Source organism: Meles meles, chromosome 1 (genome assembly GCF_922984935.1).
Source record: "Meles meles chromosome 1, mMelMel3.1 paternal haplotype, whole genome shotgun sequence".
Lineage (NCBI taxonomy): Eukaryota > Metazoa > Chordata > Mammalia > Carnivora > Mustelidae > Meles > Meles meles.
In genome coordinates this window covers 189,076,105-189,103,809 of record NC_060066.1, presented here as the reverse complement: position 1 = coordinate 189,103,809, position 27,705 = coordinate 189,076,105, and the positions used below count along the sequence as shown (strand labels likewise).

The 27,705-nt window shown below is 58.0% G+C and overlaps 1 protein-coding gene across 1 annotated transcript in view; it reads right to left on the bottom strand.

Moving 5' to 3' along the window:
* Nucleotides 1-2,166: 2,166 nt before the first annotated feature.
* STK40 (serine/threonine kinase 40) overlaps nt 2,167-27,705 on the bottom strand; it is a 39,116-nt gene continuing 13,577 nt past the window's right edge. Inside the window, exons 2-11 of the mRNA XM_046013920.1 lie at nt 21,052-21,171; nt 19,317-19,402; nt 18,801-18,944; nt 16,567-16,794; nt 15,620-15,672; nt 10,169-10,284; nt 6,372-6,516; nt 6,165-6,284; nt 5,676-5,760; nt 2,167-4,492 (exon numbers count right to left, since the gene is read on the bottom strand). Coding sequence (XP_045869876.1) covers nt 4,274-4,492; nt 5,676-5,760; nt 6,165-6,284; nt 6,372-6,516; nt 10,169-10,284; nt 15,620-15,672; nt 16,567-16,794; nt 18,801-18,944; nt 19,317-19,402; nt 21,052-21,163 — 1,308 coding nt within the window. The 5' untranslated portion in view covers nt 21,164-21,171 and the 3' untranslated portion in view covers nt 2,167-4,273. The remainder of the gene's footprint in view (nt 4,493-5,675; nt 5,761-6,164; nt 6,285-6,371; nt 6,517-10,168; nt 10,285-15,619; nt 15,673-16,566; nt 16,795-18,800; nt 18,945-19,316; nt 19,403-21,051; nt 21,172-27,705) is intronic.

Sequence of the window (27,705 nt, the reverse complement as noted above, 5' to 3'; positions counted from 1 at the left end):
CTCACGTCGTGCAGGATGTAGAATCTGCCTTCCTTGTGGGGCTGTCTCTGGCCCCCACCCTCTGCCATGGGCACCCCCATCATTCTGACAAACCCTCCCACATGGACATGCACATCTGAGTAGGGAAGGCAGATAGAATCAATAATCGGACATATGATATCCTACGAGGCTGTGGTAAGCACAATGAAGAAACATAAAGTGGAAACCTTCAGGGGTTAGAGAAAGCCAGGTGTTCAGGGACAGCCTCTCTGAGGTGACATTTTGAGCAGAAGGAAATCAGTGTGGCAGCCATGCAAATATCTGGGGGAAGAGCCTTCCAGAAATAATAGCCCAGGCAATGGCCTTGAGGTGGAAGCCTGCTCAGCTCCCTCAGGATCAGCAAGGAGCCCAGTGTGCCTGGCATAGGGAGTGAGGAGGGGTGAGGGGCCCACAACCTAGAGAGGAGGCCAGGTGCAGAGCCTCGTTTGTGGACTTTTTCAAGCCACAGACTGACCTCTGGATGTTATCCAGCATGGGACAGAAGCCATCAGAGGTGTGTAAGCAGGAGAGGACAAAACCCGGCTTGTAACAGGCTCATTCTGGCTGCCATGTGGCCCCTGGGCATTTGTAGGGGAAGGTGGGAGTAGGGAGGCCAGGAAGCAAGAGTGGGGCACTCAGGGTGGTCGCAGGGAGCTGTGGGAATGGTCAGATGCTGTCTGGCTCGGATAGGATCAGCAGTGGGTTGGACATGGGGCGGGAGGGAGCCGGGGGTGGGCAAGAAGTCAGGACAAGCTTGGCTCTGAAGCCTGAATGACTGGGCTGAGACTCCATTTCCTCGCTTCCCCACTTCAGAGAGCTGGGCAGCTCCAGTGTGGCTTCTCTGAAACGGCTCTACCTGAGGCCGCCAGAGGCCCAGAGGCAGCAAAAACGGGTAGAAACTTCTCAGTTCCTGTTTGACTTCTCAGGAGCACAGGAGGCTGTTGATCCCCAAACCCCTCCACCCCTCACCTTTCTACTTTCCCCTTCTGTAGCTTCTGGGGCTCGGGATAAAAACTGAAGAGCGATCTGACCCGTTGAGGTCAAGAGACCAAGCGTTCTGGTGTGTGAGCCGCGTGCACAGCCCGTCCTAGGCATAGACACGTGTGCAGGCCCCTGCCCTCGGATGGCTGCTTTCGTGGGGGTGACTGGTAAGGCTGACCCATGCATGTGCCCGGGAGTCACCTGGGCACAGAAGGGAGGCCGATCGGGTGGGGGGACTGGGAGGAGGCGGGCGTGGTGATGAGGCCCAGGCAGGGGAGCGGGCAGAGCCGGAGCGCTGGGAGCAGGGCGCCTTCTGGCCACGCACCCAGGAGAGCTCCGCAGATGACAGATGGGTCAGATGACACGCGTAAAGCATGTGTAGACATGGGAGTGACCAGGGAGGTGGGGGCCACTCGGCCACTAGGTCGGGGTGGTGTGAAGGTCGGGGTGAGGGGTCCGGGCAGCACTTAAAGCCGCAGAGCCCCAGGGCTGCCTCACTCTTGCCGTGGGCACACTTGCCTGCGAAGGGGCTCCCGTGCATGGAGCTCTCTGCTCCTTCTGTGACCTGGGGCTGTGTGTGGGCTCCCACTCCCGTGAGTGGGTCTGTCAGGGTACCGTGGGGTGCTGAGGGAGGGGCCAACCTACCTTCAGCTTCACTGCTCCAGTGCTCCAGCCGAAATGTCTAAATTTAGACAAAGGAAGGAAGGAAAGAAGAAAGGAAGGAAGGAAGCCCTTTGGCTTCCTATGGAGGGGAGTGAGGGGGGTGACCAGTGTAGGAAAAGGCCTGCCTGACCCTTCTTACCCCAGCTGCCCTGACTGGGCGTGGGGACAGAGGGACAGTCTCTGTCTGGCCAGGATCCTTGACCCCCAAACGCGGCTTTGGCAGGGAGAGAAGACTGATACTCGGCTGGCCAGCTGCAGTTGCTCTCGGACACCTCCTGCCTGCCCCTGGGGCACTCAGGGGTGCGGGGTGCACTAATGGGTCTTCAGGAGAATGCCAGGTAGCACTGTCCGCCCCCGACCCCCCAAGGCAGTGGCGATGGCTGGGCTGTGGGGTGGGGGGCTGTCAGAGCGGGCAGAGCCGAGAGCTGTGGGAAACCTGCCCTGGCTGGCGGGGGCAGGAGAGATGGAGACACGGAGACACAGAGAACAGCAGGCCACACTGGCTCCAGGTCAGGAAGTTTTATTGCTGACATGCAGGAAGAGTCCCCATGTAGTACAAAAATATGTCTTTATACAAACTTTTTTGTGACTTTTTCTGTTTTGTTTCTTTACAACAGGACCTCTCAGTGTGTGACACCCAGTGAGGCAGGCCCAACCTCCTCTCATTTGCTTTGCCATGAACGTAATCAGACTCAGGGGCTGACCTTGGAGGGCCCAGCCTGTCTGATAAGGCTCTGCAGACCGCCGAGGGTATTGCTTTGAAAAGGAGGAGAAAGCCCACCCGTGGCAAGCAGGCCCAGAGGGTCCTGGCAGGCCCTGGACAGGTGCGCAGCCGAGACCCTCACGGGAGGACAGTCACAGGGGCTGGGAGCCCTAGGCCAGACTGCATTTCTACTCCCTTGGGAGACTTCTTTTTGAAATAAATATAGAAAAGACGACATCCCCCGCCTCCACAGCACGGCACCCTGGCTCTCGGTGGCTGGCCACCAATAGAGACAGAGTCTGGTGCTCAAGGGGACTAAGTGCTGGGCTCAGGTGGGCTCCCACAGACCCACTGAGGCAGAGGCATGAGGCGCCCAAGTGCTGGGATGGGGGCATGGGGTGGAGGGGGCATGGGCAGCCCTGCTACTGCTGGCAAGAGGTGGCCCCATTTTTTCCAGATGGGGAAACTGAGGCACAAGGAGGTTTGGGAACTTGCCCAAGTCACTCACAGTGAGTCAGCTTTTGGGGAGGGGGCAGCTCACACGCTGGGAAACAAGGTCACACAGGCCTCGGTCACCTCCCCACTGGGGAGCAAAAACAGGAAGGGCCCGAGGGCCCAGGACTGCCTGGAGGGGAACACTCAGCCTTTCCAGGGGGGGCCAGAGGGGATAGGCCAGAGGAAGGGTCTTTGCTTGGCACTGGGCAAGGCCAAGTCCAGTGAGGGAGAGTTGGGAGGGAAGGGCATTCTGGTGAGAACAGTGTTTCTGGCAAGACGGGCATCCACTTCAAAATCTCGGCTCAAAAAGGGCAGCAGGGCTGTTCTCAAGCCAGACAGGCCCCCCCAGTCCCTACAGCTCTCCCCACAAGCCCCACAGCCCCGATGAAGGGCTCTGGCCAGGGTCTGCTGGAGAGACCCCACGTCCAGTAGGAGGCAAGAACAGCAGGGGAGATGCCCCCACCACTCTGTGAACACGGAGGGCTGTGGGGAGCAACAGAGCATGTGAGCAGGGCTCACCTGTGCACGGTTGGCCCAGCGGCCCCTCCCCGCCGACCACCAGGCACCCCTTCTGCATCTGTGTCAGCATCACCTCGGTACCACGGTGTGGGGCGCGGAAAGAAACCAGGCTTAATGCGAGGGTACACAGCACCTCAGAGAAGCTACAGAGTGGGAGAAGGAGAACCAAGTCTAGAGAGGCCTCCCCATCACCAGAAACAGAGGGACTGGTGGGCTGGAGGTGGAGGGGCTGGCAAGAAGGGGCTTCTGAGCCTGGGGGCCAGGAGGGGGCCCATGTGTGGGCAGTGGACTCCCTGCCGTCCAGCCAGGCCGGTGGGGGCAGGGGTGGGGAGTGGCCACCCGCCGAGCCACCTAGAGATGGGAGAGAGGTTGGTTTCAGTACAAAAATAAATATATCTGAATTCTGCTTAAGATGAGGTGAAATTTTCCAAAGCTTGGACTGAGGGGCCTGGGGTCAGAAGGGGAGGGACAGACACAGACTGGGAGGGGGGCCGGGGAGGGCCATGGGGAGCGTGGGCGTTCATTCTGGGAGCCAGCAGCGGAGCTGGAGTTCAGCTTATCTGTCCTTGGGGGGTGGGGGGCAGCTGCCCTGGGCCAGTTGGCCGGGCTCCCTCCTCCTCCCTCTCACTCAGTCCGGAGACAGCATGGTTAAAGAGCCAGAGGTAGATTAAAACATCATGATTAAAAGCAGATTAGTTATCTAGGCTTCTCAGATTAAAAAAACCAAACAATCAAGCGATCATTCCCAAGGTAGCTTCGTGGTACGTCTGCTGAGCCCATGTGTGACCTGCGCTGTCCCTGCCCCATCCCCGTCGCAGCTGGTGCGGGGAGAGTCCGGGCCGCGGGCTGGGGGCTGGGAAGAGAGGGTTGGGGGGCGGCGCCCTGGCCAGGGGGCTACTTGCGCAGGTAGCGCTGTGCCAGGATGGCCGCGTCCAGGGGGTTCATGGGCTGCGCGTCGTGGCCCAGCCGCCGCACGGGGGGCACGCTGCCGAACTGCCGCTTGGGCCCCCAGCTCCGGGCCTCGTGTATGGAGCTCTTCTCCTCGGCCAGCAGCAGCTGCTGCCGCATGTAGTTCTCAAACTCGTACTGGGAGCACTCTTCTGTCACCTTGGCCTTGGGAGAGACAGGCAAGAGGGGGCAGGGGCCGGAAGAGAGGTGGGGAGAGAGCAAGAGAGGGGTGGGGTTGGAGAAGAGAGCAGGGAACCTGTGTCAGGTGACCTGGCTCCAGAGGCTGCCCTGAGTGTGGGGCAGCCCTCCTTCCAGCCTGGACCTTGCCTGCTGCCTGGCCTGGGGTTGCTCTAGCTGAAGCACAGGCCTGGGGTCTGAGTGGATCCCACCCCATGCTCCTTTCCTAACCACTGACCTTGGGGGAGGTTGCATGACCTTGAAGCCTTGGCTTCCTGAAATGTGAAGAGGGGCAGTAATCTCCCCTCAGAGCTGCTCTCGAGAGCCCTGGGGGTGGTGCAGCCCAGGCGGAGAGCAGCGCCCTGGAGTGGCAGGTCCCCCGCACTCATCATCACAGGGTGGATCAGGGATCTGCACTCAGACTTAGGGTCTGAGCTGTGTGGCCGGGAAAATCACCATACCTCTCTGAACCTTAGTCTCCTTTTGTGAACAGAGGAGAACACGGCCATACAGGCCTGTGGGGCAGAGGAACAGATGCAGTGGGTGGCACCTATGAAAGGGAGGTCTCAAGGGCGCGCAGGCTCTGCCCAGGTCCCGAGGCACCTCCTCCTGCTCCCACCTGCCCAGTACTGGCTGTGGAACTCTGGGGCCAGGGGATGAGGGGCAGGGGCAGGGAGGGAAGGTCCTCCTGGCATCCAACCCATGGCTCTGTTCTGTTCACCTACCTTTGCCCTCCAGGGGGCACCCTAAGATCACCTGCCAGCTACTGCCTGGGCCTAAGTCAGCCCCCACCCCAGGCCCAGCACTTTCTCCAGTGCAGGGAGCGGGAAATGAGAGAAAACTGGGAGAAAATGAATCATCTGGAAAAGGAAGAGCAGAGAGGCTGAGAGAGACCCAGTGAGTCAGAGGTAGAGCAGTATGGCTGTGTAAAGGGCCAGGCCAGGGCAGGGCCAGGGCTCAGGCAGAAAGAGGAAGCTGAGAGAGGGCCAGGCCAGGTCCCCGCTTCCACGGCCCCACAGCCCAGGAGGCAAGGCACACCGCAGGCAGGTCCGACCTAGGGGGCCCTGCAGCCTGCTGGGAGCTGTCACTGCTGTCCCCTGGTCCTGCCTGCCGTCCCTGGACACTGGTCCCTTGGGACCGGGTGACGACGGGTCTGACCACCTCAACTCACCTCCTGGGAGCTGTCTGCGTTGCTCATCTGGTCATCGATGTCAGGAACCACTTGCAAAGGCCCGCTCAGTGACGACAGGGACTGCCTGCGGGAAGGCAGACGAGTCGGGCTGCCTCCCCAGGTCTGGCCCGCGGGAGCCCTTGGGTCCAGCTTGGCTGGACTCAACAGATGGGGCTGGGTCCCAGCTCAACCCCCTCTTGACATGAATGACTCTGTCTCCCAAGCCTCGGCTTTCTTATCTGATCATGGGGGACATTTCTACCTCACAGGCTGTGGTGGAAAATCAGTGAGGTAGTTAATGTCAGTCCCAGAGTTGGCATCAACCAGCACTCAAGGGATGCTCGACCCCGAGCTCTGGAAGCACCCTGCCCATCTCGCCCATGGGACAATCTGGAAATCAGACTCTGGCTGGCAAAGAAACAGGCCCGCCCTGAGGCTGCTTGTCTGGGTGGGAGGGGCAGGGCCTCAGCCGGGCTCCTGCCCACTTACCACGACGCGATGATGGCACTGAGGGCCTCCAGGACGTCCGCGGCAGCAAGGCGCTGCTGGGGGTCGAGGACCAGCAGTTTCCGGATGAGACACACGGTGTTCTCGGACACGCGCCCGTCCCTGATGCAAGACAAGGAGAGGGCTCAGGTGGCACAGGCTGGGCGGGCTCGCTCCAACCCACCGCCCACCCCAGGGAGTGCCACTCACTCAGGGATGGTGTACTCTGCGGCCTTGATCTTGCGGAAGAGCTCCTGGGGGATGCTGTCGTAGAAGGGGAACTGGCCGTACAGCATGGTGAAGAGCACCACGCCCAGGGCCCACATGTCACTCGGCTTGCCCCGGTATGGCCGGCCTGCGGGGCACACAGACACATGCACACTCAGTCCAGGCCCGGGGAAGGGCTGGGCCCTGGGCTTCCCTTGGCTTTCCAGCCACGTGCCTGACCCTACCCACAGGGCCCACCCCCCAACCCCACACTTTCAGGACGACGCCCCACCTCGTACTGGCACCAAGATGGAGGGACTATACTTGGCCTTGTGCAGGCCACCCCCCCGATTACCAGCCCTGCTCTGCCAGACTGCAAGTTCTTGGGGGCTGGGCCTGGGTCTACAGCCCCGGCAAGCAGCTCACGGAGCAGGGGCCAAGAATGCGTGCGTGGAACAATAAGCTAACCGGCTCTGGGCCGGTTGGCACTTCTGCCCCAATCCCTAGCCCCTCACCCCAGAGCATTTTGCCCCATCTGCAAGGATCCCATCCCCTGTTTACTTCCTATCTCCCCCACGGGGAGGTAAGCTCCAATGCAGGCACCTCCCTGCTTGGCGCACGGCTGAGCCCCGGTGCCCAGCACGGACTCCAGTATTTGCTAGAGGAGTGGATATGTGTATGTGAACTCTCTCTGCTGTTTCCCTCCCTGCAGAACAAAAGGGAGTGAGCATTTAAGCGAGCGCCAAGTGCCATGCTATGACAGCCCTGGAAGAGATGCTCTCATTTCATTGCATCTCCACCAAACTCCGGGAATTCGATATTTTCTCTTTTTCCAAAATGAGGCACAGGGATGTCACTTGTCCCACACCACATGGTTGATGGGGAAGCCCTGCTCCTCCCACTCTCAGGGCAGGCCGTCACCCACCATCCATGCTAGAGCTCCTCTGGCGCACTGGCCACTGCCTGGCCTATTCCCGAAAACACAGGACAGCATGTCAAGCCTTTCGAAATCCCCCGCCCGCCCTGTCCCTGGGACAGCAGGCTCAGCAGCAGCCCAGATCCCAGAATGGGACTCGGCGCCCCATGCGCGTGGGAGAGCTGCTGCTGGGCACCAGGCAGCGCCTGGACAACTGGGATCCCTCCTATGGGTCCTGAAGCCACGTGGGTGGCGACAGATGCCTTTGGGGTAAGGGATCCTGGTTCTGGAGGGCTCTCCAGGCCCACTGAAGGTCAAGCAGCATAAACACATGCAATGGAAGTATCCTTACAGGCCTTGGCCTGTGCCTCCAGGAGGTACCATGGGCCTCCGTGACCTAGCCTATTACTTCATCTGTGAAATGGGGCCAGGACGCTGACCTCACATGGCTGCTTGGGGAGTGAGCTGCTTTCTGCCCTGGCTGGTGCAGTAGGCGATTTTGTGGAGATGAGCCTCTGCTAAGCTCTCTCCAAGGCTGCGTCACCCTGGCCCTTTTCCAACCCCCAGTGCCAAAAAGCAGCGTGGGTGGCTTTGTGCAGCTGACCCCAGGGCGACTCCGTTGCCCCAGACCCTGCTCTGCCATGTGGGGTCATCACCAGCATCTGCTGGGCCACGACTCTTACTGGCGGTGGCTGTAGGCAGTTCCTGCCGAGATGCCCAGGACAGAACCAGGGGCCAAGGCGGCCTGGGCTCCCTCAGCCTGAGCTCTAGGACTTCTGCCCTGACCCGGATGGGAGCTGGAGAGGCTCCTCCAGCAGACAAGCCGCCCCAGGAGCTCTGCCCGGGTAGGAGGCCTTTCCCTGAGCTTTGGCTTCTGAGGGGACAGAACTTCAAGACTTCTTTTCCATAATGATAACCCAGCTAACATTTACTAGCCAGCCAGCAGGTTCAAGGCCTTCTTTAATCCCACAGGACCTCCGGAAGCAGGGACTGTTATCACCTCTGTCTTATAGATGTGAAACTTGGGGCCCAGAGAAGTCAGTAACTTTTTCAGGGTGACACAGTTATTGACCAGACTATAAACTCTATGCAGGCAAGGTCAGGTTTGCCTTTCCACAGCTCCAGGCCGGATGCCCGAGGCTGTGCTTGGAGCACAGAGTGAACCAAGTGGCAGACATCGCCTCAGAGCCTGCACGGCGGGACCTGTCATTATCATCCTGCATCAACCTCTTCACCGTGGGGGGTGGGGGGGGCAGCAGTGCATCCCACTTGTAACCTGGGGGGCAACTAGGGCCCAGAGAAGGGGGCTGAAGGTCAGAATGAGACTTGCATTTCTACTCTCTGGGTCTAGGACTCTCTCGGAAGCAGTGGGTTCGCCTGTTTCATCCTCTAAGGCCGGCCTGAAGCTGGAAGAGCCAGAGTGGGGCCCACCTGGGGGCGCGCACAGCCACAGGTCCCACCTCATGGGCCTGCACTGAGGCAGGAGCCTGGTGCAATGTCCTGGCTTTGTCACACAGAAGGATGCTTTGGGGAATCTCATGGAGGCTGTCAGAGCTGGGCCAGTCCCCGGAAGTGGGGGGTGCAGCCCTGGTTCCTGGTTCCCTCTAGTAGAGGCCACGGGGACCCCAACCCAAACTTCAAGGTCCTGGGAGGTGGCAACATGGCCGGGGAGAGGCCAGGCACTGGCGCAGAAGCGTCAGCCGGGGAGACCTCCCAGATGTGATCAGTCAGTCACGGCCAGTTACAGCAGCCTGGTCCCTGCATGCACGTGCTGGCCTGCGGAGAGGCGGGTCTATCGCTGTGCAGGGGGGGTGGGGGGGGTGCAGGAGTGTGTGCTGGGGATGGTGGCCCCGGAGGCACCCTGAAACCTCCATGTGGAAGGGATGGGAGCAGACGTGAAGCCCTCGGTTCCTGAAGGATCAGGACAGAAAGACCCAATTTGGCAAAGGACATCGGGAAAGGAGAGAAAGCATCCCAGGGAACATGGGCTTAGGCAGGAGGCTGGCCGGGGCACGAGCCTCGTTCTCCCATCTACTGATTGTACGACAGAGGGACTTCAAAACTTTACCTTGCAGGGTAGCTGTGCAGTCTGGAGCAGATGACGTGGTCACGCACTCTGCACAGGGCCTGGCACTGAGCCACAGGATCAGTGGGTAATCAGGGTGTAACTGGCTTTTTTATTTTGTGTGCCAGCTGTTTCGGCCCCACTAGAAAGTCAGCTCAGTGTTCACGGAAGCGGGGATGTCTGTGTGCCCGTTTGCTGACATATCCGAAGTGTCTAGAACAGGGCCTTCTACATGGTCGGCCCTTGGTAAATTCAGGTCGGAGGGAGGGAGGGAGCGCTGGGCAAAGGAAGGAAGGGGGAAGGCAGGAGCTAATGAAGGAACAGCAGGAGGGGAGAGGTGTCCCGGTCAAAGTGGCAGAGCCGGTGAAAACCCGCTCAGGGCTTCCACTTGCACTTGAAACAAGTGATGACATTCCCCGTTCTCCCCGGGGCTTCCCTCAGGCCTTGCTGGTCTGGCCGCTGCCACAGCTGGCTGTGCGGCCTTGGCCCAGTCACTCCCCCTCCAGTCCTTATCTGTCCTGGCAATCACAGCTCAAAGGTCACTTCCTCAGGCAAGTCCTTCAAGTGCCCATTGTTCACACTCAGAAATAATCTCAGAGTCATTAACTCTGCACCGGGGTGAGGATCCCCATCTTCCTCTCCACATGACCCCACATTCTGTACGCAGACGGACAGTCCTGGTCCGGACCACCGCCACAGCCCCAGCACCTAGGCCAGGGCTCCCCCCACCCCAGGACACGCTTTGCTGAAGGAAGGAGCCTCCGTAAAGCCCGGTGGGGCGTTGCCCTTGGGGCCCGCTGCCTGGCACCACGCACGTACCGCTGAGCACGTCTGGGCTGATGTAGGCAGGGCTCCCCCTCTGGTCCTTCAGCAGGTCCCCCTCGCTCACAAGATGCTTCCCGAGGCAGAAGTTGGTGATGGTTATCCGATGCGTCCTGGGAGCAGGAGGCAGAGAATGAACAAACATTGTGTCTGTACCCATGGGCACCCAGCTGCTCCCGCTCGGGCCCAGGGAGCAAAGGAATCACACCCACATCCTTTTCTGCTCCCCGGGCCCCGCTGCCTTCCCCCCGTGGCTGCATGAACGGTGCCATCAGCCATCAAGGGCGCGGATGCTGGCCACGTCCCCTTGCTTGCCACCTGCTACGCCGTCCCCTCAGCACCTGGGCTCAGAGAACTGAGTCAGTCTGACCCAGGGAGTGCTCCAGAGGGGCTTCCCGGAAACTGCCATCCGGGCTGAGCCTCGGGGCCAAGGCTTAGGACTCAGGATGACAAACCACCTCATAGAACATCAACATTTGAAATGAGGAGGTCTGGTTTGGCTCCCTCATTTACACAAAGTGAAAAGGAAGTTCAGCAAGGCTCTGGAGTCCATCTATGGGGGGCCACTTTTGTCCCCCTCGGCCGATCCATATGGTCATCACCATGGTCACTGTCGATCAGCGTCCCAAATAGTACAAAGCCAGGGTCCACCTGAGCCCAGAGCCTGCGCTCTGGACGGACACCGGCTGGGACTGTCGGGGTCACTGGCAGTGCCCAGCCCCCGAATTTCTCTCCAGTTCCAGCAAAGCTAACTCAGCCCTTGTCCTGTGCTTCAGACTCTCCTCTGACCTGGAAAACCACAGCCTCCCTCATCTGAGAGTCATGGGTGAGAGCGGCTTAGGGTTTGGATCCTTTAAGGAAGCTCACAGTGTGCACAAAAGGAGGCCCATGGAGGACACGTTACTCCACACCTGGGCGGTGGGGGTGGACAGGCCCCTCCAAGAGGCCCCACTGGGGAGAGCCAGTGAGGCAGGGTGCCTCTCTATCCACAGAGGGCAGGGGTCACCCGCCCTGCTCCTTGTCAGTTGGCTGGGCAGAGAAGCAAGGGGATGGCAGGAAGGGCAGTCCAGTGAGGGGCCTCCCGCTGCCTCTCACTGGCTGAGCCTCCAGGGTGAAGAGGGGGTCAGCTCTCTGAGGTACAGGGTGTATGGGGCTGAGCGTGGAATTCCCCAGGAGCTGAGACCGACAGGCTCCGCGAGCCCTTAGCTATCTCGGGGAATTCTGCTGGCAAAGGGCTTGGTACAAAACAAAGGTTAGTTTGTCCTCTGCATTCCAAATGGAAACCTCGGCTCTCTCTCTGCATACAGGCCTGCCCTGTCAGATGCCACAGAAATCTGCCTGGTGGCTCCCGGGGCCCTAGGGTCTGACAGTGCAGGCAAAGGGTCTGGCCAAGGATACCATGTCAGAAGTGGATGGCTCCAGCTCTGAGCCGCCCACATCACAGCCCTGAATATGGGACTGTGCATCCCCAAGGCCCACGGTCCGTCCCCCAGCTCAGATGGCTGCCATGGCTGGTGGTGTGTCTTGCACGGGTGCCCTGAGGCACGAGACACTGGGAGAGGACCGCTCAGGGCAGGGTCCGGGGGGCTTGGGAGTTGGATTTCCAGGTTCCAGGCCCAGCCCCGCTATTCCCTGGCTGTGTGACCGTGGGTGCCTCATTTAATCTCTTATTAAACCTGTTTCCTCATCTGTCAAACGGAGGATATTAGCACCCAATTCCCAGGACTATGTAGGGATGTGACAGGAAGACAACCCCGGTGAAGGTGCAGAGCCAGGGGCCTGGCGACTAGGAACTGACTGCTAACAGCTGGCTTGGGTTATCCTCTCCTCCTCAGACGGTGGGGCACAGCTGGCTGGGGCTGGTAATGGGAGAGCCCAGGAAAGACCCCATTTGAGGAAGCATGCGAGGGGAGCCATGCTGTGGCCACAGGCCCCGGAGCGAGCAGGCCAGCTGGACTGAGCTGGGCTGAGGGGCTCTAGGACACTGTGTGTGGCTGGGCGGCGGGCGGCAGGGACGAGCTGGCCCACACTGCCGAGGATCCTGGAGGCTATCCCATAGGAAACCACACGGTCAGCCCCGAGACCTCCCGAAGCTTGGCTGTGCGCCCCTGCCCTGCCACTACCGCCCAAGTTGGTGGGTGGTACCCAGCTCCCTGGGAGCCCCAGGTTCCCCCAGGCTCATTCCGGCAGCAGGGGCAGTGGGGGTGAAGGGAGGCAGCTCTGCGTCAGCAGGATCTGCTGGGCCTGAGTCACTCTTCAGTTATGGCCCTTTGGACTGCCTGCATTTTTCTCCTTTTCTAGGAACTTGATGTGCAACTTGCTTACCCAAAAAGAAAGGAGGAAGGAGAAAGAACCCACGGCAGACCTCATATAACCTCAAAAGGGTATTTCAGTTTTCAACCCTTGCCTTTTCTTCCAAGCAGGCTGAACTCATGACAGCCGCCCCGCAAACAAACACTTCTCCCTGTTTCCTCCCCTGGGCCCACTCTGTTCTGCGAGGGACAGAGGCAGCCTCCCGCGGACTCTGCAGCTGGAGTTAGGGCCCAGCCCGGCAGCCAGGCGGGGGCTGGATCTCCTCCAGGTCAGCCTTCCAACTCTGCCCAGGTGCGAGTGAGAAGGGAGGGGTGTGCCTGCAGACACCACGATGCAGGTGTAGTGTTCGTACCTGGTCCCTTGGTGCTGGGCACTACGGCACACTGCCCCCTCCCGGAGCACCATGAGTCAAGCGAGAGGTGGCCAGAACCGCCATCGGTCCCAAAACCCCAAAAAGGGCATCATCAGATGAGAAGCAATGCAGCCAAGACACAGGGTCCGAGGGAGGTCCTGGGGCTCCTCAGTCTGAAGGGAAACATATAGGGGCACACATGCACGCACAGACAGACACACACACACACGGAGGAGCTGGTATAGCCCCACGGCCAGTACTCAAGAGAGGCTGGGTTTCCCAACTACATTCCTGTGACAGAAGTGGCTCGGACAAGTTGGGGGGAGCAGAAGCTGGGAGCAGACTTGCCACGGACACGCAGAGGCCTAGAGCACTTCTGTGGCCGGCGGCGCAGGAGCCCACACGTGCGCTCCCACGGGCGCCCTTGGGCCGCAGAGAGCCAGCACAGAGCTGCAGGGAAGGCCGCAGAGGACACGGGCTCTGCAGCCAGATGCACGGAGGTGGTCCAAAGATATGCCCCTCTGTATGCGCAGCGAGCCTGCCGTCCAGAGCAGGACGGTACCGGGCCAGCGTCCCACAGAAGACAGCGAGGCCATGGAAGATCACACGCTCTCCGGGCTGGGGGCAGGGCCCCCCTGCGCTCACCGCGGGCGCCCTCACCAGCCACTCAACCCCAGCAGGCCTCATCTCCGGGGGAAGTGAGCCACAGCCCATTGGGCATGGGGTGCACTTATGCTGGGCTCAGTCCCGGGACACAGTTCCACGTCTCAGGCCTGTCTCTGCAGGGAGGCTTAACCACCTGCACTTCCACAGATGGGGAAACAGAAGCTCGGAGAAGTGCCTGCTACCACAGCAGCCTCTCACTACACGGATCGGTCAACCAACACATGATCAAACCAACTCCCACTGTCTCGCGGGGAATGCAGAGGCACTGCTGGGCTGTGACCCAGGTGACCCCCAAGCTTCTCCAGCCCTCTCACTCGGCCTGTCAGAGGTTCCAGCAGCCCTGGAACTTCGGCTCCCTTCCCTCCTCCCATATAGGAATGACCATGACAGGGTCAGGTTTTCATGGCTTCACTTTCTCCAGCTGGCCAATCTTTACTCATCCTTTAGGGAACTGACTCAGACGGCCAGAGTCTCTGCCCTCCTCCCGGGGCCCCCAGCCAGTGCTCTCGGGTCGGTGGCCCATTGCACGGTGACGCCGGGAGACTGCCCGTCCGTGGCATCAGGGCTGAGTGGTGGCGGCAGAAGGGCGGTGACCTCCCCATGGCATTGAGGGGGGGGATCTGGTCCCCCCATGCCCTTCCCCAGGGGCCTATCTCCCTGCAGCTTTTCCTCCTGTGACTGCTGTGGCTCCGGCCACTTCCCAGGGACAGCAGGCCCTCTCCGGAGTGGGGGACCAGGTGCCTGCCATTTGTGAGGCCCCTGATCCACTTCAACACCTGGAGGTGAGGGGGTGGCAAGAGTGAGAGGCCGAGGGAGGGCAGGAGAGGCAGCAGACCTGTCCCAGCCCTGTACTTCCACAGTCGTGGTGGTGCCTGCCGGCAGTCCTGGACCCCTGTGAGGCTGGGGCCTCTCTACCTGGATGGGAGGGTGACAGCTTGTGGCCTGGGCCTTGAGTGATCTCTCTCTGCCACTGACGGACCAAGGGTGCTAGTGTGAGCCACCCAGACCCCCTCTAAAATCGAGGCATCTTCTCCCTGCTGCAGAGAGTGATGGCTTCTGACTGCTCGTAGCTGCATCCTTTTCCAGAAAGCCCCTGAGCCAAAGGAAGCTGCCCCAGCTATGGCGAGCCCCCCTTGCCCTGGGCACAGGCTGCATTCTGAGGCTGGCTGCAGTGGGCATCCAGGGCCATGCTCCCCCCTGCCTCGGTTGGGACACCTGAAGGGCCCCCTGGCTCTCGAGTTGTCCAGGCTGAGGCCCTGCGGTGATTGCACCACAGCTCGGCTTCTCCCTCTGTCCAATCCTGCCCTTTGCCCCGAGAGCTCTTCCTAGGAAACCTTCTGCACACACACCTCAGAGTCTATTTCCTGGGAATCCGACCTATGACGAGGCCTATTTTTGCTCATCTGTCATTCCTTCACTCGTTTCTCCATTGTTTACAGTCATTTACTGAGCACCCACTAGACCCACCAAATGAATGGCCCAAGGAGGATTCCTGGAATCCTTCCCCGAACTCCTTTTCTGAGGCCGGTGGCCTTTAAGACTCCCCTTCTTGGGGCGCCTGGGTGGCTCAGAGGGTTAAAGCCTCTGACTTCAGCTCAGGTCATGATCCTGGGGTCCTGGGATCAAGTCCCGCATGGGGCTCTCTGCTCAGGAGGGAATCCTGCTTCCCCTTCCCTCTCTGCCTCCTTCTCTGTCTACTTGTGATCTCTATCAAATAAATAAATAAAATCTTAAAAAAACAAAATTTAGGAGGAAAAAAAAAAGACTCCCCTTCTTTTTCTTCCTTTTTTTCTAAGTAGGCTCCATGCCCAGTGAGGAGCCGAACATGGAACTTGAACTCATGACCCTGAGATCAAAACCTGAGGAGCCGAGATCGAGTTGGACGCTCAACCGACAGAGCCACCCAGGTGCCCCTAAGGCTCCTTCCTTCGAAGCAAGCACCATATCTCCATGTGGCAAGAGGCAGAAGTGGGCATCCCATCCTGCAGCCCCTGGGATTCCCGGGGGAAGTGGGCTGCTGTGAGTCAGAGACTGGAGGGCACTGGAGGGCACTGGGTAGCTGCAGCATGTAGCCCATGCCAGCCGCAAGGTCACATCCTGAAGGAGAAGGATCTTACCTCTTATTGAGCACCATGTTCCCAAGCTTCAGGTCTCTGTGCACGATGTTTTTCTGGAAAAGCAACAGGCATGTGGCTTGGACCATGAAGGACGGAGGCAGGGTTGGGCCTGGCCTGTAAGATGTGGGCTCTCCAGGAGTTTGAGGGGGGCAGGAAAAAGCCCTAGGACACATTTCTTTAGGCTCATGCCTTGATTTGTCAGCCAAGGACAGATCAGCACCGTTCTAAGGCCTCATCAACCCTGGGCAGGGATGGGATAATACGTGAACCCAGGCAGTCTCTCTCCTGCTGGGGGTGGTTTCCCGGGCTTTCTCCCCCCAGGGAAGCAGCCAAGGGGAAAACCACTCCTCACCACCTCCAGTAAACATCCTGCTGAGAAAAACACTAACATGTGCCTGCACCTACGGTCAGGGGGAGATCTCTCACAGCTCTGGGGACCGAGTAGCACAGGCAGAAGGTGTGTGCCTGGAAGAGGCCCAGGCTCTCCTCACTGTACCTTGGGATGCCTGACACCCCATCTTTAGGGAAAGCTCAGAGACAGACTGAGGCTGCCCCAGGAGATCTCACCGTCGTCTCCTCTGCCGGGAGACTACAGGCTAGCCTCTCAACAGACACTGGGCTCTGCTGCACTGCTGGGCAACTCCTCCCCAGGTACACGGGCTGAGGCCTGCAGCCATGTGCCTCACTGGCCACACAGGTCCTCTAGGTACCTTTCCTCTGGACATTCCAGCTGCAGAGCACACCTGGGGGCTGGGGGTCAGGGAGGGGGGACGACCCAGAGCTGCTTCCATGGAGCAGAAGCAAGAAGGGTAGCCTTCTGTGGCAGTGGGGCCTGGAGGCTTCTCAGCCACCGGGAATATAGGCCATGCCGGCTAGAGGAGGAGGCACCAGCGGTGGGGCGGGGGTGTGGGATTTGGGGGTGGTGGGGGGCGGGGGCAGAGCCTCACCTGGTGCAGGGCTTCCACGACACGCACCACGTCGTAAAAGATGACCACGGTCTCCCGCTCGCTGAGCCTCTTCTCCTTGATGACATAGTGCTGCAGGTTGATCAGGTCGGCGGTCTTGTCGCTGAAGTCGTGTGCACAGAGGCAGTCGAGGACAAGGCAGATGCGCTTCCTCATCTTCTTCACCATTCGGCTGGATTCCGTGTCCTCAACGATTTCACAGGTGCGGTCCTGGGAGGCAAGGGGGCAGACCAGGGCTTGGCTGTGGGCCTGCAGGTCAAGGGCTGGGGAGCCAGAGACACACACGAACGTGGGAGCCTGCATAAGCAGCACCCTGAGGCCTGGGTGGCCAGGACCGGGGCTGCCATTAAAGGCTTCGTGCTCTGATCCCAGTGTAAGGGATTCAGATCAGGGCTTAGCCTGTAGTGCCAAAGGGACCTCTGGGTCCAGGGTACAGGCAGCGGACCTGGGGCCCCAGGACATCCCCAACTCCGGGGCACTCCCAGAGGCTCCAGCTATGACTAAGGTCAGAGACAGTGGAAGCGAGGTGTTCTGTGTGCCTGACACAACTGATTTCACGTGGAAGCCGGACTCCTGGCAGCCAAGGAACAGTGGGTCAGGTGGGGTTCAGGCCCCAGCTCCCGCTCCCTCCGGCTTGGGCCATGGGCAGTTTACCTCACTTCTCCAAGTCTCTGGTCAAAGGGAGTTGGCACCCTCCCTCACAGGCTGCTCAGGGAATCCGGCAGCCCGCGCCAGTGCTCAGGAGGTGGGTCTGCACCGGCGCGTGGTGGTACGTGCCAGGCCCATTTTCCTTGCCAAAAAGATGGTTTCTCCTCTTTTTTCTTTTCAAGCATTCTCTACACCCAGCGTGGGGCTTGAACTTAGAACCCCGAAATCGAGAGCTGCACGCTCTACTGATGAGCCAGCTTGGGGAGACACTCGGTGTCGGCTATAGCAGACCAAAGCTGGCCTCTGGGGACCCCCTGGGGACTGAGTAGCCCTGCCCCTCCTTCCGAGCGTGACCACGCCTCTCGTTCCCTCTTCCTCAGGGGCCCGCGGTGGCTGGCACACAGGTGACTCTGGACATGCTTCTCACCACCAGGTGTTATCATCCCAGAGGACACAAAGCAGGGCCAAGCTCTGGCAGCTGTCAGAGATGAAGCCCTGAAGACTCACGATCACCCTCAGTTTGGTTTCACGTGGACGGGAAACAGGGATTTTCGGAGTTGCCTCTAACTGCACATGTGAGAATGAAGACTTTGGTAGGGTGCACGGGGCAGAGCGGCCCCTTCCCTTTATTTTATCCAAGAACTCAAGGAGACGAGGAAGTAACCGCGGTGAGTGTGTACAGGGACACCTCGGGCTGCACACACGTCCGCTCACCCTCCTGACCGCCTCACAAAGCAAGTGTCCATCACCATCTCCATTTTACAGATGAGGAACCCGAGGTGTAGGTGTAGGGACTGGAAGTGAGCTGCCCAAAGGTCACACAACCAGATTCCAGGGCCGCAGTCTCCAAACCCTCCATGCCTCCCTGCCTCACATCACTTCTCGAGTGCCAGGTCCGTCTGGCCAGAGTGGCCTGGCCAGCGCATCCAGCCGAGGGCCCTGCAGAAGCTCTGCTAGGGGCCTGAGCAGGAGACCTCCCAGGCATTCTGAAACTGGCCTTCTCATTTCTGGAGACACAATTTTGGTTTGGCTCTGAGAAGAGCTCTTTCCAGGGTACAAGCTACTCACGAGTACCTTCCCTAAGGGACCCGGAACATCTGAGCACAGGGGCTCAGGGATACTCGCTCAACTAAGCTGCGATGCCTGGGCAGGCCAAAGGACTGTCAGTACCACAACCAGCTGCGGGGTCCACAGGTGGCCCACAAGGCTCGGCCCTCCTCGTTGCCTCCCTTCCACCCCAGCCTGGAAAATTCCGGGCACGACACAATAGAAAAGAGCCCGGGTGTCTTTAAATGACTTCATGCTTTCCTCCCTTCCCGGAGAAGTGGCGCTCCAAAGAAAGGGGCATTCCCGCTGGGCATGGGCCTCACAGCAGGGGTGCAGGCCAGAGCCTGACCTCCAGCCCACCCCACCCGGGAAGTTCTGGTGCTGCCAGCACGCAGGGGTCCCAGGCGGTCACGTGGGCGAGCTGCTCCAAGTACAGATGTGGCCCCAGCAGGGACCAGCCCCAGGAGGCAGCCAGGGGTGGGGGGCGGGGAGGGGGGACAGGCAGCCCCTCTGCCACTCACCTGGAAGAGCCCGTGGTGGTGAACCACGCCGTCCTGCGTGTGGAGGAGGGAAAGCAGAGAGTACTCGGTGTGCAACAGCATCTTGCCTTGCCTTTCCTCTTGGCTTTCTATTCCTTGGTCCCCCCTCTCCTCAAGGGTAAGGATCTTTAGGAAGGCACACACACAAAAAGACCAAAAACCCAAAAACAAACCTTACTTTACAAAGCAGAGTGACGGGAGCAGGCGGCGCAGGGAGCTCACAGTTGGGCCCGCAGCACCTGCACGCGCGCTCCCACAGGCTCGCATGACGTGCGAGAGTTTTCTCAGTGGGATGGCAGCGTGAGTCCTGCTCTGAGCGCGCTCCTGCCATCAGGCCTGCTCGGAGTGAGATGGTGTGAGCCGGACCGCTCCCCGGGAAGAAACAGTGCTACTCTTGTTCACAAGTGGTGTGGGTGTGAAGGTGGGGAAGAGGGGAGAGCAGGCTGGCAGGGCAGCCCCTGGGGCCCCAGCTTCCCCCGCCCCGGGCGCCTCACTCACCTTCAGCTGATAGAAGTCATCTGTGCCGTCTTTCCTCGCCAAACACTGCACAATGCTTGGCACCGGGGAGTTGCCCAGACGGGGACCTACGGCACAGAGAGCCTCGGGCTTATTCTTCCAAAGCCCTGTCTCTTGTGGCACCATGTGGCCTTTCCACAGTTCACAGCCACTGAGCGACTGCCACCAACCCCCCCGCCCCCACCAGTCTCCTGGTGGAGAGTTCTCAGATTCCCCCAACAATGGAGCACGTGCGCATGCGCCTGAGGTACACCTGGCTTTTACAGGCCCAGCTGGCAAAAGGAAGGGTTCTCAACTGTGGGGGTGTGCAGGAACCTCCGAGGAGTGGGTGTTAAAAGCAGAGACCCCAGCAGCCACCTGGAGCCTCTGAATCAGCATCTCCAGGCTGAGGACTACAGGCGCAGGTGCAAACTCTTGGGAGTTCCCCAGGTCATCTGGGGTGGCTGCCTGGCCCCTGTTGGAGCCCAGGTTTGGGCACTTCTGTATTCCTGCAGACACTGCTCGCTGTCCCTTGCCGGCATCCTGACTGAGCATTCAAAGCAGAAGTCAGATAAGATCATAATGTCGCTGCTTTTTTTTATTTTTAAGATTTTATTTATTTGACAGAAGGAAGGGAACACAAGCAGGGGGAGTGGGAAAGGAGAAGCAGGCTTCCCCCTGATTAGAGAGCCCGATGTAGGGCTTGATCTGAGGACCCTGGGATCATGACCTGAGCCAAAGGCAGACACTTAAGGACTGAGCCACCTAGGCGACCCACAGTGTCACTGCTCTAACATACAGTCGAAACTTCTCCTCGGGAGTGAGCCCAAACATCACTTCCTCCTATGGAACCTTCCCTGTATACACTCCCTGTAACCCGTCCCACTCTCGCATGATCTTGTTACTTACTTCAAGGCACTTATGCCCTGCTTGTAATCTTGTGTGTTGTTGACTCTGCTTTTTTTTCTTTTTTTTTTCACTAGAATGTTAAGCTCCGTGAGGGCAGGGACCCACCTGTTCACTCCTACACCCCAGCACCCAGCCCAGGCCCAGCCCATGGCAGGCTCCGGAAACTAGTGCCCAGTGACTGGGGCTAGAACTGTCCTGTGCCCACAGCCTGAGATGCCACCCCAAAGTAAAACCCAGTCTACGGTGTCCTCAAGAGCCCACTTCACACCTGCAACCCTGAGCACTGCAACTCCAATTTGTTGGGCCTCCAACGTCACGCAGAAAGGCCCTGGTACTCTTCTGGACCACTGGGCACACCCAAATCTGCAGGACTGTAAAAATTTTACCAGAAACCTGGAGGGCTATACCAGACACCTTGCGGAATGAACCGTGCCCTCCAAGAATGGAACGAGGAAGTGCCTTGGATGATGGGCCTTGGGTTCTGATGCAGCTTGTGTGGCTCCCATGTGCGGCATGGGGGAGGGGGGTGAATGGGGTGCTCTGGGGGAAGAGACAGTCTAGCTCTCAGCTGGAGCTGATGGAAGGCCAGTGAGGCTACGACAAAAATGACAACCTGGGTACAGCATGACCTGAGGCTCTATCCGATCTTCCACTGCACAAAGGGGCTGCGCTTAGAGCCGAAAGGCTAGGGCCCTGCACGTGCACTGTGGTGGGTGTGGCACTGCGCTCTGCACAGCCGCTGCTGGGATCGCACCTGCGCCTGCCCCCACCCTCCACACCCCTGCCCCCGCACCTGCACCCCTGGCCCACCCCATGGTCAGAGGCTTACCCAGGATGAACGGTCCAGCTCTCTTTGCATTATTTCCGGAAATGCCACCTCCAAGAGCCTTTGCCCTGGCCGACGTTTCCCCAGCTCCTCTGTCCGATGCTCTCCGCTTCATTCTCAGCTCTAGACAAGACAGAGAAGAGCCCTTCTCACTGAGCAAGTCAGCGAGTTTCCTCACGCGAACCCAGCCTGCGAGTCTCCGAGTTGAGGCTGCGTCACACAGCTGCTGCTGCTGTTCCCGCTGCTGCCGCTGCCGCTGCCCCCTCCTCCCCCTCCCGGAGGAGCATCGAAGGTTCCCGGTGACAAAGAACCACAGCTCCTTCCCTTGGCATTGATCAGGGGCTCAAGGTGGATGTCCTTCCAGGCAGCAAAAACTGGCTACGGAGGCAGGCAGCTAGCCTGCCTCAGGGGGCCGGTCAAATGCAGAGAGGAGGGCACTGGCTTTGTGCAGATGCCAACTGGGGTCCCCGAGAGACCACCCCAGAGACAAAGAGGAGAGATGGCCCAGAAGCGGCTGTTCCCAAAGTGAGGCCTTCCCCCCAAATACCTGCAGCCAAGTGGCCTGAGGTGCTGAATCCTGGGTCCCCCCTGCACCCCTTCTGGTCTGACCTCTGGGGCATGGTGGGGAGGGGGCCTGGGGGACTCTCAATGCCCACCACGTGTGAGGATGGTTGCCCTGGGGATCTCCTCTCTCAAACTCCCCTGACTCTCAGGTCCTCTCCGATGGAAAAACACCCAAAGTTGTCAATGGCAGGGATCTACTTTCTCTTCTTTGTCCTATTTTCAATTTTTTTTTTTTTAAATTACTTTTAAGGAAAACATATATTGTGCATTTAAGGGCCAGTGAAAGGATGCTGGTGGAGGTCATGGAGCGCCTGGATCTACCTGGAAATCCCTGTCTCCTCCAGGATTAAGATGAAAGATGGACCCAGGAGCCAAATTCTAGAATATGACCCCTGGATGTGGATTAAATAAGACAAGAGAGTTAGTTGCTCCCTTCAGCTACTGACAGTTAACAGTTCGGGGAGGCACTGTCCTGGACATGGGGCAAGAGAGAGGGTAGAGAGGGCAGAGGCCACAGGGATGCCCAGGAAGGCCAGCTGCCCAGCCCTGAGGAGGGGCCCTTGGCCCTCAGGCAGCTCAGGGAAAACTTCCCTGCGGAGGTGATACCGGACGAGCCGGGCAAGGGGCAAGGTCATTCTAGGCAGAGGGACCCAAGTGAGCAAACCCACATGGGTAAGAAATGGCAGAGAAACAACAAGCTCCAAGGACTTTGTGTTGCCACAGTATAGAGCATGAAGCAAGGGGTGAGAGGTGACCCAGAGGGAGGGACAAGGGCCAGATCTGGGGGACCTAATGGCCAAGTTAGGAGTGCAGCCTTTATCCTTCTGTGACAGGCTTGGGGACACTGAACCCTAAACTTCCATAATTTTTTCTTCATACAGAATTAGCATTCCCTGCAGAAACATTAGAAAACACAGATATGCAAAAATAAGAACACAAGGTACCCATAATCTCAGCATCCAGATGTTGTCACTACTAACACTCGAGTGGACTTTCCTATCTGCTCACGTGAGCACGCTTCTAGTTTCATTATTACCAACATTTGGACCACACTGTGGTACCACTTTGTAAGCTTCCTTTTCTCCCACCGAAAATACATGATGAAGGTGAATTTTACAGTAGGTGAAATATATCTCAGGAAAGCTGTAAAAAAACAAATCATTAACATCCCTACATGACAGTATCCTGCAGCATCACTTGAAATATCTACACAGTCTCCCTGGTAAGAATAGGGGCGCCTGGTAGGCTCAGTCAGTTAAGCATCTGCCTTCAGCTCAGGTCATGATCCTGGGGTCCTGGGAGTCTGCTTTTCCCTCTGCTTGCTGCTCCCCCTGCTTGTGCCTGCACACGCGCACACTCTCTCTCTCTAACAAATAAATAAATAAATACATAAAATCTTAAAAAAGAAAGTTTAAATGCTTATGTAGGCTGTTATTCCCAGAAAGCCGCCCCTTTCTATTCTGAGACAGGTGCATAGTCGCTAGTTAGCTTAAGCCTTCGTGCGCTGCCTTTCCCGCCCTTATTCTAGACCCCAGGAGACGGACTCCAGCAAGGAAGTAGAAAGCAAGGGAGACAGCCTGGCATACCTCTAGTCCAATCTACCGGCCTGCCTCTCATCAAGCCCCAATTTGTTTGCAGAGCTGTGCCACTGAGGCGCAGACCCATGATTTCACACTGAGAGTAGGCAGGATCATGTAACTCAGTAGGCCTTGACAGGCCCCAGATGGAGCAGAAGCCACAGTCAGGCTCGGCCATGACTTCTGCCAAAGAGGCTTATGGTGGAAACAGATTCAAAGTCATTCATACAAAAGCAGGGAAGAATGAAATTGCTTCTAGAAAAGTCTTAAAAAGCTGGGCAATAATGTGTCTGAAGCAGCGTTCCCACTTTTCGCCTAACTTCTATGCATCCTTCTCAATTTAAGTATCACTTCCTCAGAGGGGTGCGTGGGTGGCTCAGTCATTAGGCTTCTGCCTTCAGCTCAGGTCATGATCCCAGCATCCTGGGATCAAGCCTCATATGGGCTCCCTGCTCAGCAGGAAGCCTGCTTCTCCCTCTCCCTCTGCTTGTGTTTTCTCTCTCCCTGTGCCTCTCTCTGTCAAATAAATAGATAAAATCTATAAACAAATAAATAAATAAATAAAATACCACCTCCTCAGAGAAGCCTTCCCTGATATTTCCCCCATCACTGGGTCTCAGTTACTCTATCATGGAATTTCCATTCATAGCACTTTCCATATCTTGTGATTATGCATGTATTTGTGTGTTTATTTTTTTAAAGATTTTATTTATTTGTCAGAGAGAGAGAGAGAGAGAGCGTGTGTGCAGGACAGCGAGCACAAGCAGGGAGAACAAGAGGCAGAAGCAGGATCCCTACTGGGCAAGGAGCCTGCTGTAGGGTTCGATCCCAGGACCCTGGGATCACGACCTGAGCCGAAGGCAGATGCTTAACCACTGCCAGGCATCCTTATGTGTGTGTTTATATGCTTACTGTCTTTCCCCACCACTAGACTAAAAATTCCACAAGGAAAAAAAAAACTATGTGTGTATGAAACCACTGCACCCCCAACTCCTGGTCCCACAGATTCTCTAGGAATGGCTGGACGCCTCCCCTCCAGCTGGTGGTGATGGTTGTCATGGGGTCAGCAGCCCTGTGCAGGAGCCGCTCCCGCCCTAGGAGGTAAGCTGGCCTCCCTTCCATGCTACCCTCAGTCGCCATCTTCCCTGCAGCACTAAGCCCCCCTCTCTGGCTGGTTCCCTGGAGAGCACCACGGAGGCACCACCGTATCTGCATCTGCGTAGACGCTGCCGGGACGCCTCCACGCAGGCACGGTCTAGACAACAGTTTGTCGGGAGCAGCTGCCGCACAGACAATGAGGGGGCTCAGCCTGACCCCACCCACCCCACTCGGGATTCAGCTCAAGCACATGGCTTGGGAACTGCTCCAAAATGCAGGCTGACAGAAGGATGGGAGCAGACGGGCAGGGAGAGGGAAAAGATGCTGGCAGGGGAAGTGGGAGCAAGGCTGTTTCCCTTCCTGAACATCCATTCCTGCCACCCAGGGCTGGCGGAGCAAAGGAAGCCGTGTGAAGAGGAGGCCCAGAAAATAGGAAGCTGCCTCAGGCTCGCTAGAGGGGTCAGCAAAGACAAACATCCGAGGACGGACCCTCCTCCTGTCTCCCACCCCCCTGCGGAGGCACAGGGAGGATGTGCCCCCCCAATCATCCTGATGGGTCCCCTTCCAGAGACACACCTGCAAATGGCCACTGATGCTCCCATGGGAGATGCTGCTTTGAGGGATCCCGGCTTCACGGTGAGATCTCTGAGGGGGAACATGTGGCTACCTTGGTCTACAAGGACTTGGGGCCCCTCCAGAGACACTCGTCCTTAGGCTGGAGTGAAGGGCCCGGGCCCAGTCTGGCTAAGGGACAGCCATTTGCCTGGGTGTTTCCTGGGCCTGCTGCTCAGCTCTCCAGGAACTCAGCCATCCTGGCTTCGAAGTCTCTAGAGCTTTAAATCTGTCAACTTTAAAAGTGCTACCCTCCTAAGTTAGTACCAGTTCCCTTAGAACCTGCCCTCACTGGGAAGCAAAGTGAGGCAACAGTGGCGGGGAGAGAGGAAGCCAGGAGACAGGCACTGAAAGAGAATCAGCCTGGCTTCCCCCATCTGCCAGCTGTGTGCCTCAATCCTAAAAGATGGGGGTTCACTTGTTTGGCCCAGCCTGGGGAGTGAGTCAAGGGCCTCAGTGCTGGAGGGCCGAAGCTCTATGACAGCCACCATGCCATGTCCAGAAGAGGAGGATGCCTGCCCTACCCTGTCAATTTGGGGTTAAGTTCACTTTACCCCAAAGGGGCTGGGTGATGGGAGCCCAACTCTCCCACAAGGCAATGAAGGCTGGGCCATTAGTAATACATAAGGTTCTAAGTCCGTGATGCCAAATCCAGGGGAGCAGTGTGACAGTGTCCAGGACAGCCGGGCAGGGTAGGGCCAGGCTGGACCCTCTATGGCAGGGTAGACATCCCATCAACCACAAAAGGAGGTAGGTTGCAAAGAGATGGTGCTGAGGGCCCCCCAGCTCAGCCTTCCTTCACTTCTACCCACTATAAAATCGCTGAAGCCCGGCCAAACCAAGGAGGGGACAATCATTCACACCCAGAAGCATCCCCCCAACGAAGGTTCACAGACGCCCCAGGCAGCGGCACACACATGTGCACAGATACGGAGTGAGCCCCCCGTCCCCCCACAAGCATGAGGGGCAGAGATGGAGTCCGCCCACTGCACAGAAAGTTCTGCACTCAACTCTGCCTGAGCTTGCTGCTGCAACCTCTGGGTTCCTGGAGAGATGGGTGACCCTGCACACCAAACCAGTGAAGGCAGAGGGCAAGGTCAGTCTCCACAAGGAGCGGACAGCAGACCCTGGCCCAGTGCGTTGTTTGCCATGGGTCTGGATGTATGATGACAATGGCGGCTGGTAGCCACAACGTGTCAGCAGCCTCCCATGCCTGCCAGGGGCCAAAGGACTCTGTCTACACTGCAGGGTCAGGCTGAGCGGACGGTGTCAAGATCCAAGCAGTCTCTGCCAGCAGCCCCTCCCCCCACCCCCATATTTTCTGGCTCTGCCAGAACCAAACCAAACCAAACAAAAAGTCCTTGAGCTGTGCAGACCTCTGTCTTTTGGACTTCACCTCTGGCACTGTCAACTGAAGGCAGGGACCCTGCAGCTCTGTTTGGCTCACCCAGTGCATAAAAGGGAGCACAGAGCTCCCACCCATCCCTGGCCTCAATCCTATTGGCCGCACATGCGTTAAAGGTCTGGGTGTCTAGACCCACACCCCACCCCAGGAGGGAGGGAGCAGAGAGGACACTAAGGGAGCACAATAACACGGTTAGAGCAATGGGTCTTGGGCTTCCTCACAGCACAACACAGAGAGAACCACGTCTATGACACTTGGGAGTAAAAGAACACAGGACCCCCGCCATCTTGTGCCTGCCCCAGTCACCCGCAGGCTGAAGGGATCACATCTTGATCCACACAACCCACACCGGCTGGGAACCTCTGAGTCAGAGCTAGCGTTCTGGGGTGAGTCAATTCTGGTTCAAACCCCAGCACCATCACTTAGCAGTGGTAAGATCTTGGACAAGTTACTTAGTCAGCATCTACAAAACCAGAGCACAACACCTACCTTAGGAGATTGGGCTAAGGATTCAGTAAGACAACCCATGGAAAAAGTTCAGCAGAGGGGCGCCTGACTGGCTCAGTTGGTTAAGCCTCTGCCTTTGGCTCAGGTCATGATCTCAGGGTCCTGGGATCGAGCCCTGCATCGGGCTCTCTGCTTAGCTGCGAGCCTGCTTCCCCACCCCCTCTGTCTGCCTCTCTGCCTACTTGTGATCTCTATCAAATAAATAAATAAAATCTTAAAAAAAAAAAAAGAGGTTCAGCAGAGTGCCTGCCTCTATACTGCAGCATTTGGTAGCATGTGCTCTTATGAGCTTAAACACCTAGCTCTGTATTTTTCCTGCTCAGAAGAGAAAGGGGTTGTTACTTAATAGGCACTGAATAGGGGGAGGGGATAGGTAGAGGCGAAGAAAGAGGGTACCCAGGGGGAAGGCTTAAGAGACCCTGAACCTGTCACTGGGCTGCTGGCCTGGGGAAATAGTGGGGGGGAGGGGGCACTAGCCGAACTACTGAGGAGGGGAGAGGTGCCGGGCAGCAGTTGGAGTGCAGAGGCCCACAGCAGCTCGTGCTCTTGCTCTGTTCATGGGTCTGGGGGGAAGCAGTGGCTGGAGCACCAGCTGGCAGTCATCAACCCAGGGCACAGTAAGGGACTGTCCAGAAGTCCGGAATTAAGACCTAGTGCCTCTAGTCCAGGATGTGCATTTGGCAAAACGACTGAACTAGATAATTAAAGGATCTGTGAAACTGTGTGTATATTATACCTCAATTTTTTAAACAAAGCAAGCTGTGACTCTTAACCGAGTGATCAAAGTTAATATCACTAATAACAGAACTGACATCATATTACTCCTGATAGAACGTCAACTTATGGTTGTTTAATTTGCCCCAAATGTATAGCCTGAATGTGATCATGAGATGA